This window comes from Carya illinoinensis, chromosome 11 (genome assembly GCF_018687715.1).
Source record: "Carya illinoinensis cultivar Pawnee chromosome 11, C.illinoinensisPawnee_v1, whole genome shotgun sequence".
In the NCBI taxonomy this organism is placed as follows: domain Eukaryota; kingdom Viridiplantae; phylum Streptophyta; class Magnoliopsida; order Fagales; family Juglandaceae; genus Carya; species Carya illinoinensis.
In genome coordinates, this window is record NC_056762.1 from 14,782,738 (window position 1) to 14,797,322 (window position 14,585).

The 14,585-nt window shown below is 31.4% G+C and overlaps 1 protein-coding gene across 1 annotated transcript; it reads right to left on the bottom strand.

The window, feature by feature from the left end:
• Positions 1 to 809: 809 nt before the first annotated feature.
• Positions 810 to 4,389, bottom strand: LOC122280735 (LOB domain-containing protein 4-like). Its single transcript, XM_043091742.1, has 2 exons — positions 3,933 to 4,389; positions 810 to 1,459 (listed from the first exon to the last, which is right to left on the bottom strand). Exons 1-2 carry the CDS (start codon positions 4,107 to 4,109, stop codon positions 1,100 to 1,102), a joined length of 537 nt encoding a protein of 178 aa, XP_042947676.1. The 5' UTR covers positions 4,110 to 4,389; the 3' UTR covers positions 810 to 1,099.
• Positions 4,390 to 14,585: the final 10,196 nt, after the last annotated feature.

A 14,585-nucleotide genomic window follows, 5' to 3' on the forward strand; every position in this document is an offset into this window, starting at 1 on the left:
TCAATACAGAAATGATTTGTGCAGTCGGGAAATGCAGTCGGCGTGCAGTCGGCTGTAAAAAAAAAATTAATACAGGACCTATATGAAAAAAAAAATTATTTTTATAACTTTTTATAATTCATGTAGGTCTCCCTGAATATAAAACAATTTTTTTATAATTTTTTTTATTCATTCCGTACAGCCGACTGCACGCCGACTGCATTTCCCGACTGTATGTAGCAAAGCCCTTCTCAATATTGTTGATATGAGGCCGAAAATATCGTAAATTCTAGCCCAACTTGGAGGCAGATTGACCTTGCATTGTATGCTTGGCCCAACTCTCTTTATATGTTGTATGCTATATCCCATGACCAAATGACCTATTTAACTTAATACTTTTCCAAGTACTGTTTCATCGATTCGGTTATGTTGTTGAGGGAAGTCACAACAGGGGAGATCGAAAACTTAGATTTCTATATATGGCCATTATATCATTGTGTTAAATACTTGGGGGGCAATGAAACTTGGTTAATGTTTAAAGTGCAATTTGTGAAACGTAAGCAATCTAAGATTGAGAGTCATGTGTAAAGGCGATCAGTTTAAGTTGGGCGCGCGCTTGCAAGGCTAATCATGAGGTTTTCTGTGTATACTTAGATGACCGTGAGTTTGATACCGCATGCAGGTGAGTGGCACAGAAGTTTTCCCTTAGCATGCGCAATATATACGAATATATATACTTAGCAAAAGTGATATCTTCCCAGCCAATAGTACTAGATCAAAATAATATTCATTGGCATTGACATGTGCGGAAAATTAAAAAGGCAAGCAACTATATATAATACACTAGTACTAATATAATATTGCTCATAATTACATGTTTAGAAATTTATGATATATGGTTAATGATCATGAACATCATCTGATCTAGATCATAAGGTAGAGATCTAGATCTTCTACAAAGTTATATATAATATGTTAAGAAGGATCGGAGGGGACAAAAATAAGTAAATATGAGAGGGGTAGGCCGGGGAGCTAGGCAATACATGAGCAAGCCCTATATATATAAGAAAATATATATCAATCTAATTGATCAAGGCAACCTAGCTAGCAAGATAGATAGCTAATATGACCACAAAGACTCTCCCATAGTGGCCTGATGGTCTATCTCATGCACCATGTCCATGGGAAAAAAGGACTTGGTTTGAGAAGGCAGGTCATGATGGTGATGATAATGGTGATTAATGGTTGAGGGTGGATAATTAGAGGTGCTGGGACTGGATATCGAAGAAGGTGGGTGCTGCCGCATTTTCATGTGTACAACCTCAGCCTGTGCAAGTGCCAACTGAGTTTGGAGATCATCAACCTGTTGTTGTAGAGATGAGATGGCTCCCACACAACCATACACAGGGTCTCTTACCCTAGCGTTTGCTTCGTACACCATTGAACTCACTGCATCACTTCTCTGGTCCTCCGGCAATTCCTGCATATTTAATTTTATTTATTTCACAACGTACCGCGTACCCCTAAGAGATCATGCACGCACGCGCGTACGCACGTACATGTTTTGAATGTAGAAAAACAGGAAATTAGAAACAAAATTAAAAGTTGGCTATATATAATATATTTTTTGAAGTGGGTACCTAGCTCCACGTTGTTATGACGTCATGATTCCTGTAGCACTAGGATCGATTAACATTTATAATCAGCCAATGAATCAAAGTCGTTACATGATCATGCATGTTCTTAAAGCAAAAGCTGGCAACATCGATGATTGGTGCGCAATCATGAATTATTACTTGCTTTGCCATTAATTAAATATTTAAGAATATTATATTAATGCTCAGTCGACCAAAAGGAAGGCTGTAATTGCATGATTCCAAAACAGACAGTACTAAATCATGTTAATGGTCGTAAAGTAGATCAAGTACTTAATTAAACTAAACCATCATAATCATGTGTACGTATGTGTTTCAAATAATTAAAGCTAATTTTATGAAGAAGATCCTTTATATATTCTCAAATCACTCAGAATCATGATATCTGTACGGCCTTAATTACTTTGGGTCGGGTCTCCAACTGAAATTAACCACTATAACAGATCCAAGTAGTAGTCATCATGAACGCTTAATTGCTTATGTATTTAAAAGAATTGGGAAGATCACTTTTTCGCTTTTTTGAATATATATTTTCTTCCTAATTAATTTAATTAGTCGCAAACGGTACTACTACTTGATAAAGAATTATATTAATGAAATGAGTTTTGTTGCGTATGAGTAAAGTCGCGTACTAATCTGTATATTAATACTGATTATTTCATATTTAAAATTTAAATTAACATTATTTTTAATAAAACTTATTTTTTCATCAATCATATATTAGATTAATGTAAATATTAATTAAAGTTGTACTTGTAACTAGATTTTTCTTACACACACATATATATATATACACACACACAAAAGAAAAGTAAAGACTAATTTACAATATATATGCATGTAAAAAATTAAGAAATTTAATGTATTAAGGTCTGAAATCATTAGAAATGAGCTCTAAAAAGATAAATAAAGCTTATCTAATCATAATTCTAAGTTTCTAACCACACAATTCTTCACATCAAACCATATAAATTAAATGAAAATTATTTTTATACAGTCATTCGTTTATAGTTGTACGTCATATTAAGTATATTTACATTTTACACACATATTTATATATATTATTGCATTCGTACGTCATCTACGATCCGGCCCGTACGTTCATGATTTATTAAATATCTGATGATCATGAGGGCCGGGCATCAAATACTAAAGATCAGGGATTGAGTATGACATGCATGATGCATGATCATATACTAGCTAGCAGCTTGATAAATTGGCTGTCAAATCGATCGGCGTGATCATGGTTCATGATCAGCTTAAGTACTACTAGTTCTGCTGATCTTGCCTTGAAACCAACCTATATATAGCACTACCCAATACGAACTTCATACATTTTTTATAAAATTTGAACCCTTTTTCACCCTCTATCTTTTTATGTTTCTACTTTTTTCTAGGCATCTTAATCGATCCATGGTTTATGATTAATTAAATGAGAAGATTTGTGTTATATTTATAAGCTTTTGCCAATTAGTTTCTACCGGGAATAATACAACATACATGAGTACTTTTGTGGCGAATCGCCGCAAATAAACTCAAAAATCGTCGAAGGGCAGCCTTGATCAGACTGATCTACTAATATTCTACGTTTCAAGGAAAAACACAGAAATAGATACAAATATATAAGAAGAAGTTAATATATATTAAACGGAAATTAAAGAATAAAAATAAAATTGGAATAGGAATAGGAAGTCCAAATTAGGATCTACATGATGATCAGAATTTTCTCTCTAGTTTTATATATCATGAAAGAAGCAAATGCAATCTCTACTTATTTTCCCCCCTAATTAAATATTTACCCATTTAATTAACTATCAAAGTACGTACGAATTTACTATTGAAACCCTAGTAGTCCTGATGCCATATCCATGAGAGCTCCAGCTAGCTAATATTTTAAAGGCTAGAAGGTTCGAACAATTAGGAGAGTAGGACAACTATTCAGTTGCGAGGAATTAAACACCAATATCAGGAGTAAGTCATTAGTAACTAGTCCTGGCAAGGCCAAGAGATAAATATATATATATATATATAGACAAAATTATTGAGTGTTGTTAATTAAACTAGTTAAGAAATTCGTCATCAAATGTTGAATATTAGGTTATAATCTGCGCCTTTCTACTCCATATATTAGATTATTTGAAAAGTCTAAGCGTTACCCAACATCACTAAATTAGACCACTTCTATGAAAATGACTTGAAGATAATAAAGCATTAATTACTAATATATATATATATATTTAGAGAGAGAGAGAGAGAGAGAGAGAGAGAGAGAGAGAGATGCGTGCATGGGATATGAACCTGTAACATCTTGTTGACATTGCTTGCTCCGAAAACCTTGTGCACGCTAGCAAACTTGTGCGGCTCGTCGGCTGGAAAATAAGGAGCGAACACGCAATCCTGCGCACATCTCCTTCGAAGAAGCTTACATGCCGCGCATGGCGACATTGCACCTTGTTTTCTTCCGCTCTCCTTCATTTAATTATATTCGTGGGTGATACCAATTAGACTCAATACATACAGTACTACTACAGCTTTAGGTTATAAATTTAATCAGCCAAAAAAACAAAGAAATAAGCTGCTGGAAGAATTAAGAATAAGGTCGAGGAGATAAAGTCTAGAAGGTAGGGCATTTTTTGCTTAGAATCACGCAGCTAGCTAGAAGACGAAAACAAAAGAAAGAAGAAAAAGTAAGTAACAAAAGTAAGTAACAAAAGCTTCATGTGCAACAAGAGAAGTTGAGAAAGCTGGAGAGTGGAGGGGGAGATCAAAAGGACAGTGGCGCGCGTTATATAGAGAGGTAAAGGGACAACAAATCTTAAGGGGTCCCACAAAAGAGGGCCCTTAGATTTTCTGGACAAAACATCTTTGTTGATTAGATCTTTTGACCCTACCTCAATATATATGATCGGTGTTTTTTTATTGGGTATAATATTTATAATCGATTTTTATTTTTTATTTCCGGCTAGAATATATTCACCAAGATATTTTTTATGGTGATGTCCTGTTCATTATATAGCTACCATATTTTATTCCACATAATTATCGTCCACTCCACTGATTTATAATTGCTTGAAAGTCTTATCTTCTTATGGAAAGTGTGATATTATCAGTTTCTGTTTTAAATAAAATATTATTTTTTAGATGGTTTATATATTTATAGAGAACTACAATAATAATTAAGACTATATCAATTATAAAGAAATTTGTGTATTAATAGAATTTTAAATACAATAGTCAGCTTGTGATCAGAAATTTCTTTTTTTATATGTATCTGGTTATATATATATAGATGTAACTTTTCTTTCATGAATAAATTTAGTCAATTTTTCATAAAAAAAAATAAAAATAAAAATAAAATTGCTTGAAAAATCGATGCTAGATATATACAAATTATTGCTTTATTTATTCACCAAAAAGAAAATTGGCATTCACTCTTCTTCTCGGTATAACCAAGTACAAAACGTACACAGTTCATTTACCCCCCCCCCCCCCCCCCCCCCCCCTTCTTTTTTTGGGTAACATTTTCTTTAAACATGGTAAAGAATTAGAAATCCTGTCTTTAATTAGTACTAAATATGCAAGGAATTAATCATTATTTTAGAAATTATGTAGGTCCGTATGATTAGACTTTAAAAGAAATGATATATGATGATGCAATCATGACCTAATACGGTCTGTACGTACTACGTAGATCTAGTACTACTACACCAGATCAGTGACAAACCAAAACACTCGATCGGAGTCTTGCCGGCGAGGGGCATTCTTCCATGCATCAAAGGAAATTCATGTGAATTGTTCAAAGAGGAAGATAAATCGTTTTTGGTGTGAAGATTAAGTATACCTGAAAAGAGCGGTACAAGGACCCTAGCTAGCTGATCTTTCAGACTATAGCTAGCATTCAATTCATTGCCAGTCACCCCGCGCGGCCTAAATATCGATCATGGGCAATCACGATCTTTGAGAGTACTTATTTCCACTTTATTCACTTAGCGGCGCTTGTGCTTATAAACAAGGTCGGTCGAGCTGTTTGGTTTGGTTTGGTTTTCCCTGAATATCTAGCCGTATCTCATCCATAGTCTATTATGCAGTTGAAATGTGATGAAATTAAATAAAATATTTTATTAAAAATTAAATAAAGTATTATTATAATTTTTTTTTATTTTTTTATTTTAAAATTTTAAAAAGGAAAAATTATTTATTATATTTTATGTAAAAAATTTTAAAAATTATAATAATTATATAAAATAAAATGAGATAAAATAATTATATTTATATAACCAAATTAGCCCTATTTCTTCTTTTAATCCCTCTCATCATGTGTACGGGTTGACATTCTAGTCGGGCTTTATGGTTCGAGCCCTATTGTCCTAACCAAATCCCATTTCTCCAACTGTAATATTCTCCGACTCAGATTGGTTGACCGTACTTACGTATAACTAGCTTATCTGGATGTGGTTCTTCATGTACGTACGTAGTACCATGACCGACCATTTTAAATCAAGATTTTGTATTCAATTATATCCACAGTACTCACATTTAAAGTTGTTGTTGATCATTTAAGTGATTAACATATAAGAAAATCACTTATAGTGCATCACATGATAAATAGTAATGTGACTGATCACGTGGATGTATGACAAAATCTAAATATGAAGATCAACATCATATATATATATATATATATATATATATATATATGAAAAAATCTAATTATAAACACAGCTGTGTATTAATATATGTATCAATCTAATATTATTAGTTAAAAAGTAAATTTTATTGAAAACAATATTAATTTAAATTTTGAACATAAAGAAATCAATATTAGTACACAAATTATTATGCAGTTTTACTTATACGTAACAAAACTCTATATATATATAATATATATATATATATATAGATTTTATTTGTGCCCGAAAAAAATCAAACGATGAAACCAAGATCTCATTCATGGTCCTGCAGGCCGGCCGCTGTTCTAATTAATTAGATTTTCCTCTCCTTCTGGTTAGAACTAAAGTGTTGGGTTTTGTAATCTGTGTAATTTTAGGTAAAAGCTTCAAATAGAAAAGTTTTATATAATTTTTTTTTGATAAAAAGATGGATCTCATTAATAAAAAATAAATTTTATCTATTTAAAATTTGAACAAATTATTTCTCTTTGTAACTATCTCTTTTATTTATATATATATGCACAATGGCAATCATGGTACGCAAGACAAGAGGGATAGATATAGTCCCTCGAAGTACCGCAAGTACCATTTCAGTCTTTTTAGGCACCAAATTCCAATACATTCCAAAATATTTAATTAGAGCAGTACTTAAATTAAATATCAATATATCTGTAAAGAAAAATTTTATTTCCTACACAATATATTCTTAATGTAATTTATTATTTTTATTTTTTATTTAAATATATATTAATATATAAATATGTGTGTTTAAATAAAATAATAAAAATAATAAATCATATATTAATATGTAATATAAAAAATAATAAATAACATTTCTCGTATAAAAAATAAATATTCTTGATGCTAAAATAAATATAAAATAAAATAATATTTCATTCACATGGCTATTATCAAATTAAACCCGACAGTAGAAAACATGCATATTGCGCGCAGTCATTCATTAATTAATTAGCTATTATCAAATTAACCCCGACAGTAGAAAACATGCATATTGCAGTCATTAAGTAATTAATTAATTAATTATATAATTAATTTAAGATGTAAACTTCATACTTACGTTCTCAATATATTTAATTAGTATATATAAAATTAATTACCTTTATTCTAGCTAATAATTAATTAGGGAATAATTATTAATTAAATGCATGCATGGGATGGATGCATGATGTAAGCAGATATTATGGATGGTTGCTTCTCAACTTGAATCTTAGGCTATATATAATTAAATATATATGATCATGTAGATTTAGTTATATATCTTGCCTAGCTATAATATTAATTAATTAATAATTACTAGTTAATTTATGGACCATTATTTTTCAAATTTTGTAGTGACCCAATTTCAAAGATCCTGCCAGGAGCTTTTACATACAGTTAGACAAGCTAGGGTTATATATATGTGAAGAAATTCAAAGCTGATCATAAAAACGATAGTACCATACTCCAAGCGATTAGATATAGACGACAAGATGGGGAATCAAAAATTTACAGATGCAACACACGAACTAACGCTCTGATTAGTGGAAAATCTTGCCGAAGTATATCATTTGCTTGCTCACCTCATTGATGTTGAATCATTTTGGAGGCAGCTGGTTACCATATTGACAACGACGCTAGCTTTGACACGACATATATATATATATATCTATACGTTTCTTAATTTATTATTACAAAATTACAAACACAACCCTTGTACTAATTTATATATAAAACTATATATGTTTTAAATCAACGATATTTTATAAAATAATTTACATATATTTATAAATACTATATTTTAAAGCATGATTATAAAAATAATTCTGTATATATAATTATCATGAGGTAGAAATTGGAACTGGGACGGTTCGAGGTCTTTTGCACACTAATTATTGGGGACTTCCTTATTTGTGTTTGTAATTCTTTGATTATTATTTTGGTCTATTTGGTAGTTCCTCCATCATAAGTGATGGTTTTTTAATAAAGATGGGAAGGGATCACTTTAGTCATGATAGGGTAAAAGTTAATATTAATATTAATATAAGACGTGCGTAGTTCTTGAGTTTTCAACGGCTAGCTAGCCATAATATATATGATTTCAATATTTTAGAATCAAATAGATTAATTATATCATGTTTCAAACTTATAAGAGATTGGATCATGAGCGCAAATTATTGCGTACACGTAAACGTGCGATTTGCACGTCATCCACGTAGTGGCAATATATTATATATATGGAGATCTAACGTCTACGTAACAGTAGTACTGATGATCATCATTGACAAAATGATTGAATTTATGAATGGCCGTATCCTTTCAATATTGGGTTTTTCATTGCCACTAATAATTTGTTTTTTTGGTAATAATTAAGGGAATTTAATCAGTCATGCATGTATAGATGCAGTATCCCGGCCTGCAACCAATACTAATATATATATATATATATATATAAAGAGGTCATGCATTATCATTGATGGAATTTGGAATGTACAAGTTGTACGTATTAATATATAATAGATTCCCATTCTTCTTTTAATATATAAAAATAGAATTAATATATAGATATTCATAATTATGATCAACTTCCATTAATTAGTCTCAACCACCGGCCTCCATGCATGCATCGCATTCTTTCCTAGTACATGCAATGAAGATCAATCAGCTGGAGATCGATGGGATTTGACTTTGAATATTTTCAATTTGGTTGGTGTAATTATCCTTTCAAGCTCTCTCTCTCTCTCTCCCCAAACCATATGTAAGCTTCTCATCGATCAATTACTCATTAATCTAATTAATTGAGGGTGGGTTTGAGTTAAAATTTTGTGGGTGACGTTGATTTATCTAATTGAAAAGCTACTGATCAAGGCCTCAAATATTGTAAGCGCAGAGCGGTTGCTCGCCGCCCGGCCACAGTACCCCACCACAGCTTAGATAATATATATATATATAAATATATATCAAACTCTACGTATTAACATGCTATTCAGGTATCAGCACTAGTCCGGGACCTAAGTTTCAGGTTTAAAACTACTCATAGCAAAAATATTGCAGGCACATAAACAGCAGGCGAAGACAGCATAAAAAGGAAACCATGACTGACTTAAAAAAAAAAAAAAAAATACATGCTTTATCTTCGCACACTATTTGTACTTTTGAGCAAAAAAAAAAAAATGAATTTTATTTTCTCTATATGGTCATATATAGTTCCACATATATTTGTTTATTTGGTATTTTATGAACAAGAAGAGATCAGTATAATTTATAAAGACTGGGTTAGGAGGAGTACTGCATGTCCTGGGGAAAGTCTAAGATGAAGTAGGAATCATCCTGACAAAAATAAAAAGGAAGAAGAAAATAGTGAGAGAGAAACAGAGGAAGTGGCCCCATTTTTTCAAACTCATGCAAACTTTCATCTGCAGTACTGTTGGGTAAGGGTTCGTGTAGCAGAATCTTCTTTTTATGCTGCAGATAGATGATGAGAATATAGTACTGGTTTTATGTAGAGAAGGGCCTAGAAGAAGAGCTCTAAAATAATGAGTCCCGGATTATTAGCTTAATTCTGTAGGGTGTAAGAAAGGCGGAATTATTACCACTGGGGTCTTATCTGTGGTAGGGTCTGTGAAGGGAATTATGTTTATAAGTGCTGTCTGAGTTTTTACGTGCAGCGGCTTATACGTAAGAAATGCGCAAAGCCACATCACAAATATTTACTTTCATTGAGTTGGCATCCACAAATGATTGTGTGGTATTCCTGTCTGCATATATGCCCAATCTGCATTCGTAGCTCGTCTATATAACATCTGTTGTGCCAAGGTTGGCCAGGGGACAAGATGTGGTATGACATTACTGTGTGCTGCCCTTTTATGGTTCATATCCCTGAAAAAGTCTAAAGCATTAATTGATGCCAATGATCGTGAAAAAAGCATGAAATGCAATCTTTCAAATTAATTTGAAGTTTGATGTAGGTCCATAGGGAGAACAGCTTTGGTCTACTCAGCCGTATAGGCGCATATATATATATATATATATATTAAAAATGACGTGTACCCTACTGGCTAGACTGTTCAAATTTCACATAGTTTATTTGAATTAAAAAAAGAAAAAAAAAAAGAAAAAGAAAAAAGAAGAAAGTAGACCGGACATAACCCATGTGCAAAATTTCACTTTCCCATGATAACAGAATTAATGCTACTATTATTATAAGAAAAATGACTTCTTTTCATCATTTAAATTCGTTATAAAAAATATAAAATTGGTTGTTAATAAATAATTGTGATGTATTTTGTATTTTTTGTGACGAATTTAAGTGACATAAAAAATCATTAATTTTCTTGCAGTGATATGTATGATTCCAGTTATACAATTTATTTTATTTTATAGAAGCGGTACATATTAAAAAAATTAAAAATTTAATTGGTTTTAGAGTTTCAATCTTTTTCTTTTTGTGAGTGGTATAACTAGGGCAGCATAGTAGTAATACTCTTCACGGTAAGCCAATTTATTTTTAAGGGACTGCAAGATTTACATATCTTAAAACTGTATCTAACATATATAATATATATATATATATTAAAACTGTTGTTTTAAGATACAGAACTAAATCCTGCCGTTTGGCCTTTTAAAAAGTGTTTGTTTCATTGTTTATATGGACATTATAAATTAGAACATATTATTAAGGATCTTTGAGTTGAAAACTAGAAATTCAGATGGGACAGCACTTGCAAGTGCTTAATTTCTTATATTTATTAATGATGATTGTATTATACATCCAATTTTTATAATCAAAGCGATAAGATGATATGAGTATAATATATATATATAATTGCAAATAATTGTATTTTGATGCTTAAAATTAAACCCTCAACATATCATACATGTCTAAAACCTAAATGGCCAGTCCTTGAATGTAATTTCCAAGAAGAAATGCAATTTAAACAAGTGATCAGCGCCCCCTCTGAAGTCTATATGACCAATTACGCCATATCCATCACACCTTATTATTTAAATTAATAAAGAAAAAAATTCAATAAACTTGCAAACGTTATCGAATCAAGGTTGGGTAATTCTAGAATAATCATATTCGCTAGCTCATCATCTTCTTGCCACAAAGAGTCAAAGGGTTAGTTTGGGAACACAAGTATTCTCAAGTATTTTAAAATATTTCATTATTAAACATAAAATATTTTTCAATTTCAAAACTTCAACTTTATTATCTAATTATTACCTAATCAATATTACAATTTTCAAAACTCTCAAACAAAACACAAAAAACTAAACAATTTTTTCAAATTTCAAAATAAAATTAATATTGAAAATTATATTCAAATAATATTTTTAACTTTTTAATTTTTGATTTAATTTTTTCTCTTTCGTTTCCCAAAATTCAATAAAATATCTTCACTCAAACAATTTCAATATTATTCACAAATATTCTGAGTGTCCAAAGGAGCCATAAGAGAACCTGGAAGTCTATTGCTTGATATTTAACTACCAGAAAAGCTAGCATTTATGATGAGTTATTTGCAATGAGAATGACTAAATAACGGGAATAAATCCATCTTGGTCAATCTTAATGATATTCATTGGTGGGAAGCTATTAATATTTCTTGTGAACTTATATGATTGCAACCATTTCATTTAACATCAGTGTTGTTGGTGGCAAAAAATTCAAATATCCAAAATATCCATAAGTACGATGTTGTGGGAAAAAACTTTTTTTTGCCATGACAAGTTCCTAGTGTCTACAGTTTTTGGAGTCTATTTGCTATTATGGTCTAATTTTTTCCCACGAATCGATTATGTGGGCAGTATATTTTTCCTACGAAACTGGTTTTCTATAAATAAGATTGTGAAAAAATCTATTTCTGCACCAACTAGACACTATATAAAAGTTTCTTATCACCAATGACAACTAGTAGAAATTAAACCTGTTAAATTCACTGTTATCCCAACAAACAATCCAAGTATATATATTGGTGAAGATACCACATCAAAATATAACAACCAAAATTGACTTTCATAATAACCTATCAATATACATATATAACCACAATCATATAGACAAATCTACCAACATTCATTGAAACACCCTCATATATACAAAATGTTTCCACATTCATTGAAACCAAATAGTTCAAGGCCATGAAACCTATAAATTATTTGCAACTCAAATCCAAGTACATGAGAGAATTATAAATTCTTGCTCTAACAGCATCTATAATAAGTGTCAGGACATATAGACAGATTACTAAGCGTTAATGTGATGTTGTTTTAATGTGTTCTCCAAACATTCAGATTTCAGGCTCTTGCTCCACAAAGCATGGTGCTAAATGTTTCTTGAAATTGTCAAAAAGAACTGTGTCAAACTAAGATATTGTTTTGGTGATCCATGACATGACATGGTGTGGGAGGCTTCTATAGTAATTGTGTATTCAGCCCTTGTACATTAATTTTAATTAATTAAATCTTGCCCATAAAGCATATACAAACTTTTAGAGTGAAAATTTTTACCTAAAAGATGAATTTGGAAAATGCCAATATCAATAGTTGATATTCCCATGGAATTATCAATATATACCTACTACCATTACTTTTATGCTATTGCAAGTATTGTAGTTGCATATTCTAAGAATAGAGTTTGCTATAGCCTTAGTCATTCTATAACAGAATATCAATTCAATATATCCCAAAACTTTGCAGCCCAATCTGAATTCTAGTAATCATGTACTATTGCAGGAAAACTTTTGTATAGAAATTCTACTTTTCCCATCTACCATAGCAAGGGATTGGCTATGAGAGTATAAACTATTTAATATATGTGCAACCAAATTATAGCATCATCACATGATGCACGAAATTTTTTCCATGTAGGAATTACTATCAGATTTGTTTCCCTACAACCTAACTCTGAAATCTAACCAACCACGCCCACCCACTGGCATTCTTCTGGGAATGGTAGTTCAGTAGACTTTGTGTGTATCACTTTAAACTACTCATGCTCCAAATAGCAAATTACTACCATTCTTTGAATAATCACAACTCTCTCTAGGGTGCTAGAATAGAGTTACAAACGTTTTAATTTTCATGTACATTTTTTCTCAACCAAGTCTAACATATACACATTAGTATTAATAATATCACAATTGGTATTTACCAAGCAACATGAGTAGTTTTCTGATTTGTACATATCCAAAGTAGTTAGAAATGGGTTTAACATACTTGTGCTACTTAGTGTGTAGGTTATCTTAGCATATAAACTAACCAAATTGTTGAGTTTATTAAAACATGAAACATATGGCCCACCAATTGAGGGAGTGTGTGATATTCATCATAACTGGAATTTTGCATACATAACTTGAAAAGCAGTAGCTGCAATTATTAATTCTTACTGCTAATGAAGAAATACAGCCATAGCGAAGACCTATTATATAAAACTGCTCTTCATCTCCAACAACTCTTGCTCTACATTCCATGATTCATATCACTGAGTTGATATTTGCTCCAACTTGTAATTTTTGGGAAACTGGTGATATTAGCCTACTTGGTCAGTTTTCAGCCTTATGCAAATCACAAATCCATGCATTAAACCAATAATCTGTCTATAAGAGAACTTACCCTTTCATAATAACCACATCTCTCCCTATCAAGCTAGTCAACCAAAAGTGATATCTTATCTCCGAACAATTCAAATTAGACTATCAACAACTCAAAAGTCAACTACACATCTTAATTTACTAGCATTAGTTTATAGATATCCACCCTAACTATAATATGCAACTACCAAAATCTTAATTGAGGGACATAAGTTCATGGCCATTGGATTGTTACATATCTAAAAAGGATGTGTAACAATCCCACATTTTTCTAGAAGGATAACCAATCTGTTATCATCATATTATTGTTGGAGAAATTTTAAATCAAAGTGCCTTTCTAAATGATTTTGTTCCAACTCAAAGTATTTTTTTTTTCCAAGGAGATTAATCTCAGATAATGTGATTGTTGCATATGAACTTTTGCACACTATGCAATCTAGACTAAAAGGGAAACTGAATGGTTTTATGGCCTTAAAACTTGACATGAATAAGGCCTATGACCCGGTGGAGTGGGACTTTTTGCAAAGACTCATGGAAAAGATGGGCTTTGCTGACAGGTGGGTAAGTTTGGTGATGGAATGTGTGTCTAGTGTTAGTTACTCACTGCTAATCAAGGGCAACCCTCAAGAGCCTTTCTCACATTCTAGAGGAATCAGGCAGGGAGATCCTCTATCTCCCTACCTTTTTAT

Excerpts from the sequence above, each read along its gene's own strand:
- LOC122280735 (XM_043091742.1), bottom strand. The coding sequence starts at position 4,109 with ATGAAGGAGAGCGGAAGAAAACAAGGTGCAATGTCGCCATGCGCGGCA. Across the intron at positions 1,460-3,932 it reads ATGTCAACAAGATGTTACAG|GAATTGCCGGAGGACCAGAG; the intron begins GTTCATATCCCA and ends TTAAATATGCAG.